The 6,822-nt window shown below is 35.8% G+C and overlaps 1 protein-coding gene across 1 annotated transcript in view; it reads right to left on the reverse strand.

Annotated features, from left to right (window-relative positions):
- TAX1BP1 (Tax1 binding protein 1) overlaps positions 1-6,822 on the reverse strand; it is a 96,019-nt gene that overhangs the window by 70,080 nt on the left and 19,117 nt on the right. Inside the window, exon 3 of the mRNA XM_007129553.4 lies at positions 4,254-4,356. Within this exon, the coding sequence (XP_007129615.2) occupies positions 4,254-4,356 (103 nt within the window). The remainder of the gene's footprint in view (positions 1-4,253; positions 4,357-6,822) is intronic.

Consider the following 6,822-nt stretch of genomic DNA (forward strand, 5'->3'; position numbering starts at 1 on the left):
AGCTAAAACAATTTGAGCAACAAAAAAATGATAGCATTAGACTTTATTCCACAGAAGAAAATATACATGCATGAATGAGAAAAGGATGATTCTTCCTAACATAATAATTGCAATTAATAATGTCCAAGAAATGAGAATAGAAAAGCATCATCAGGCAAAAACAACAATAATTATTGTAGGCGAGATCCACTGATGGATACTAAAATTAGTGGATGAAAGTTTGAGGAGAAACAAGGTATCTCAAAATTGTTCCCCATAATACTGTTAAATTACAAAGGGAAAAATACTAACTTTACAGTGGAGAAACCCAGCAGACACCACCTTAACCAGTGATCAAGACTAATATTATGGGCTTCCCTGGTGGCGCAGTGGTTAAGAAGCCGCCTGCCAATGCAAGGGACACGGGTTCGAGCCCTGGCCTGGGAAAATCCCACATGCCACAGAGCAACTAAGCCCGTGTGCCACAACTATTGAGCCTGAGCTCTAGAGCCCGCGAGCCACAACTACTGAGCCCACGTGCCACAACCACTGAAGCCTGCGCGCCTACAGCCCGTGCTCCGCAACAAGAGAAGCCACGGCAATGAGAATCCTGCGCACTGCAACGAAGAGTAAGCCCACACACAGCAACAAAGACCCAACGCAGCCAAAAATAAATAAATAATTAAATAAAATTTTTTAAAAGGCTAATATTACTAGTAAGAAGACAATCAGACATCAAGTACTCTCTGATACAATGCACTGAAAAGAATACATCATCACTTCTACGATAGTCTTCCTGAAAATGTATAGCCTCAATCTAATCATGAGAAGCTGTCTGAAAAACTCAAAAGGAGGAACATGCTACCAGAACAAAACAAAACTGAACAGTACTCTTCGTAAATGTAAAGGTTATGAAAGACAAGGACAGAATGAGGAGCAATCACAGACTGGAGAAGACTATGATGATACGACAACTAAATGCAATGTGGGATTATGGACTGGATCCAGGAACAGAAAAAAGAACACTACAGGAAACACTAGTGAAATCTGAATAAAGTTTGTACTTTAGTCAACAGTGTTGTACCAATGTTAAATTCCTGGTTTTTTAAATAAATGTACTGTCGTTATGCCACATGTTAACATTAAGGGAAGCTGGGTGAAGGGTAGATGAAAATTCTGTATACTATTTTTGCAACTTTACATCTAAAATTATTTCAAAATACAAAGTTTTTTAAAAAAAAAGTAATACAGTGAATTCCCTGTCGGTCCTTTCCAGTGGTTAGGACTCTGTGCTTCCACTGCAGGGGGGCACAGGTTTGATCCCTGGTTGGGGAACTAAGATCCTGCAAGCCTCGAGGCACAGACCAAAAAAAAAAAAAAAGTAATTAAAGGTACATCTAGCAATAAATTTTTGAAGTTTTTAAAAACCCCATCCTCCTACTATCTACTACTAAATTTATTAATCCGTGGCTGAGTAACTTTGCAAAGGCCGCTACACTTACTTTTAAAGTTTAAATAGAAAAGAAAAATATAGTTTGACTAATCAGCTCTGGTATCATGGCATTAGAAATTCTACAAATTAGATATTCGAGGTCTGATTGTTTTAAAATCTCACAAAAATAATTCACTAAAAATTATGGTTCAAATACCATTTGAGATACAAGATACAGTTATTCAGAACTGAAATTTAAAGCTACCTAGAAATAGCTCTCCTCAGATCAGTAAATCTGAAAATAAAACAGGAAAAAGTAAAAACCAAACTCCAAGTCAAATTTTATAGCCTGTAACATTAGCAATCAAATTAGAGTAAACAAATAAGGGTCCATTTAGGAAAACAGTTACATTTATGTACACTTTATTAGTTCTGAGTATTGCATTGCAGGATTCTCATGACTACTGCCCAAAATGAGCAAAATTGTTTGGATCATGCTTAAAATTCCTTCTGGCTCTAATTCTCTATGACTAAGTTTTTCATGACTCTATCCTGAGTTTCTTATATAACAAACAAGTTCTAGGCAGGCAGAAGATTTTATTTCTGAATTTCAAAGTAAAAATTATGATGACTTTTCAAAAACATGTAAAACTTAGCTGCCATGAAAATGCTTTTACAATATGAACAGAAATAAACTAGATTCTTTTCTCCTTTTTTTCTAACTGCTTTTAAACTTTCTGCTGTCATAAATAAGCAAATTCATTAGTCACTATAACAAATTCTGTAAGTTTCTTATTTATCATAAGAAAACTAATCACATTAAAAATGACTGGAGGGCTTCCCTGGTGGCGCAGTGGTTAAGAATCCGCCTGCCAATGCAGGGGACACGGGTTCGATCCCTGGTCTGGGAAGATGTCACATGCCGCAGAGCAACTAAGCCCGTGTGCCACAACTACTGAGCCTGCGCTCTAGAGCCTGCGAGCCACAACTAGAGAAGCCACTGCAATGAGAAGCCCGCGAAGTAGATTAAAAAAAAGAATGACTGGAAAGAAAGCCACAACTTTTAAGAACAAATATCTTAATAACAAAATCAGTTCCAATATACACACTTGAATTTGATTATCTAAAAAAAGGCTATGAATTAAAAGATAAACTACATATATAATTTATAACTTTCTTAATCTATAAAACATCTATGAGGACCTAAATCTTTGTCTATATTACAGTACAAATTTTATTCTCTGAATATGTGCTTCTTGTCACAGTACATAAGGAAACTTTTTTTTTTTTTTTTTTTTTTGCGGTACACAGGCCTCTCACTGTTGTGGCCCCTCCCATTGCGGAGCACAGGCTCCGGACGTGCAGGCTCAGCGGCCATGGCTCACAGGCCTAGCCGCTCCACGGCATGTGGGATCTTCCCGGACCGGAGCACAAACCCGTGTCCCCTGCATCGGCAGGCAGACTCTCAACCACTGCGCCACCAAGGAAGCCCCGGAAACTTTTTTTTATATATGCAAGCTCCACGTGATCACATTCCCAACTGACGTTCACACCAAACATATACAAACCTCATAATAAAAAGTTTTTTTTAAAGACATAAACCACCAAAATCCAAAACACTGACACCGCCGAATGCTGGTAAAGATGCAGTCCAACAAGAACTCTCATTCATTGCTGGTGGGAATGCAAAATGGTTTTGCCACTTCGGAAAAAAGAGTTTGGTGGTTTCTTATGAAACTAAACGTATTCCTACCATATAATACAGCAATCATACTCCTTGATGTTTACCCAAATGAGTTGAAAACTTACATCCACACAAAAACCTGTGCATGAATGTTTATACCAGCTTTACAGCTTTATTCACAACTGCCAAAACTTGGAAGCAACCAAAATATTCTTTAACAGACGAATGGATGAATAAGCTGTGTTACATCCATACAATGGAGTATAATTGGCTTCCTTTGCAATTCTGGGCATTTCATGTATATTAAAATATTATACTGAGACAGAGTCCATTAGCTTCCCCAGACCAAAAACAGTCCATGGTATAAACAAGACTAAGAATTTGCTTTAATACAATCCAAAGTCAGTACAATTTTACTACAAAAATCACTCTACAGCAAATTCTGTTATAGATTTCTAAATAAAATTTTTGTGTTTTGTTTTAATGCAACAGGGTGTATTTTTTTTCATATAACAAGCAATCTGGAGGCAGTTGCCTGCTGGCCTTGATTCAGTGGCTCAGACATGTCAGGACAGACATATATGTGCTTGTCTACGCCTTCCCCTCATGGCCACAGGAGGGATGCTGAAGCTCTAGCCACCACCTTTGTGAAGGCAGAATGTGGGGAGAGGGGCAATACCAGATATATCTATCTCCTCCATTAAATAAGAGAATTTTTAAAAATCTGTATATAATGCTAAGACAAAAATGAATTTTATATTACTCACATCGATTTTATAGGCAACTTTCCCTATAGAATTTCTACTCTATTAATCCTGTTAATCATCTTTGTGATTTTCATATGGAATATTTTTCTCACCTCTAATTTGTTATATTATCTAATATCAGTAACAGCATTATTTTCTCATTTGAAAAAAAGATCATCAAAAGACTTCTCTTCAATGAAAGACAATAGGGAAAAAACCTTTCTCTACATAAAATACCATGTGACCTACACTAGATATTTATTTACATTCTTATGACTTTTGATAAAGAAAGATACTAATTAATTCAACTTTAGTCACTAGACATGCTTAAGTAGATCATTACAATGGGGTACAACATTTTTAATGACAATAAAACATCTAATTTCATCTAGTTCTGCTTTTCAGTTCTCACCTTGAAATGCTAACACACAATTGACTGTTGATCCTTCTACATAATGTTCAGGCACAGGGGACCATAAAAACGTGTAATAATCACGAGCAGTACTCCATCCAACCTAAAGGAAAACAACAAAAACATGGATATTATAAGTAAGTGGTTTAATATGAGTGATATAGCATATTGTTTTTCACTGCATCCTAAAGTTAAAGCGTGCATTAATGTTTACAAATCCTGAGCATTTTAACAATCACGTCAAATTTTTATTATAATTTTTTATTAAGCTATAACCTAATGCTATAAAAATCTATAACAGCAGAGCTTCTACGTATTAAAATGCAATTTGATATCCAATTTCTCAAGGAAAACCTTAGTACACATATGATCCAATATAAAAACATGTTTCACTTAAAATTTGATTTCACTAAACATAAGTTTTTAAAATTTATTTTATGCCTCGAATTTAATTGTGTTTTTTTTTTTTTTTAGTTAGATTTCCCCCTCCTCCTTAAATCCACTAATTAAACTTCATTAGTCTGTCATCTTTAGTTAAGTCTTGCCTGCAGGCAATGGTAAATTTTGTAAAAATTTATTTTTACCTTTATTCCTAAGGTGTTTATATATACAAAAAGACCACCTATGTCCCACCAATCTCTAAAACATTTCCACCTTACAACATGAATATATACATTACATATCTCAGTCTTTATTTTCCAGATGAACTGTACTGTGGTAAATACTTAATATTAGATATATTTAAAACAGGTACTAGATATCCATTTGTCGGTATACTACAAGAAATTATGCATCATCCACAAGGATTGATTATACACATGTTCTATAATTCTGATCGACTTAGGATTAGAGAGTCCAGAATATTGAAACTAGAAGAATCTTAGTAATTTTTAGTCTCTAAAGGAGTGTTTTCAAACTGTCAGTCACAACCCAGTAGTAAGTGGTAACATTATATCAATTTAGTGGTTCATAACCACATTTATTTTTTAATTAGAAAGCATCAGAGGGCGTGAAGTTTAAGTACTGCTTCATGAAAATTTGTTTCAGGTGTATCTGCATGCAACTTTGCTGGGTCAAATCACAGAATCATATTATTTTTATTTCTTTCTGTGTGTCATGGCCAAAAACATTTGAAAGACACTATTCATCTCTTTACAGATGAGAAGCTTGAGGAAACCATGATGTAAGTGATTTTCCTGACCTAAGGCTCAGTTTTTTTCCTCTCAGGATTGTTAGAAGGATTACATTAGATGATGAACATAAAAGCAGCACTTGGCAGAGGGCCTGACCCATGATGGGCACTCCATAAATGGTAGTTTTTGCACACAGTATACTGCAGTGATTAAGAGCATAGGAAGTAAGGTCAGACTGCCAAAAAAGATCACTTACTAGCTAAACAACTTCAGACAAGTTATTTCTGTTCCCTCCTCTTTAAAATGGAGATAAAGGCTTATATGTGTATTAAATGAGATACGGCACATTACTGGCACCTGGCACAGTGCCTAGCACATTAGTGTTCATTAAACGTTACCATTCATTAATACCCAAGGGGACACAACGTATTAGGGACAGTGATCTTGACTCTAAAATGTTCTGTCCCTCATTCCATATCCCCCAGTCCTTCTATCATCTCCTGAAAAAGAGCCTATTTGAAGTTTTTCCCAAAAGATACAACTGGTACAAGTCATACCTTGCATTCTTTGTCCCTGTCCATATGGTGATCTTGAAAGAAATATCAATACTATCCAGAGCTACATCTTTCTTGAAAAACATCTCCCTAAGTTAACAGGCTCTACCTGGACCAGGTGGTCAAAAGACATGCTAAGTGTACCATTTATTTCTGATGGCTGACATGCAAAACTGCTAATGTCAGAATTATAGATACCTGATTCAAGTGGCACTGGGAATAGCAGTAACAGATACAGTTCACTGTTCGTTTGGGAATAAATATTACCCTCATCTTACAAATTAAGAAACTAGTAAATGGCAAAGTCAGAATCTGAACCTGAAGTTCAAGCTCTTAACCACCAGGACACTACTCACTCTCCTCCTAGCAGGATATAAAATACTCTCATACTTTCTGAATTCCACTTCCTTCCTTCCAACACTGAGTCAATGACTATATAATTCTTAAAAGAACTGCACAATTCTGGATTGGGTTGTTTGTTTTTTTGTTATTAAGCTGCATGAGCTGCTTGTAAATTTTGGAGATTAATCCTTTCTCAGATGCTTCATTTGCAAATATTTTCTCCCATTCTGAGGGGTGTCTTTTGGTCTTGCTTATGGTTTTCTTTGCTGTGCAAAAGCTTTTAAGTTTCATTAGGTCCCATTTGTTTATTTTTGTTTTTATTTCCATTTCTGTAGGCGGTGTGTCAAAAAGGATCTTGCTGTGATTTATGTCATAGTGTGTTCTGCCTATGTTTTCCTCTGAGAGTTTTATAGTGTCTGGCCTTACATTTAGGTCTTTAATCCATTTTGAGTTTATTTTTGTGTATGGTGTTAGGGAGTGTTCTAATTTCATTCTTTTATATGTAGCTGTCCAGTTTTCTCAGCACCACTTATTGAAGAG

Source organism: Physeter macrocephalus, chromosome 5, assembly GCF_002837175.3.
Source record: "Physeter macrocephalus isolate SW-GA chromosome 5, ASM283717v5, whole genome shotgun sequence".
Taxonomy (NCBI): domain Eukaryota; kingdom Metazoa; phylum Chordata; class Mammalia; order Artiodactyla; family Physeteridae; genus Physeter; species Physeter macrocephalus.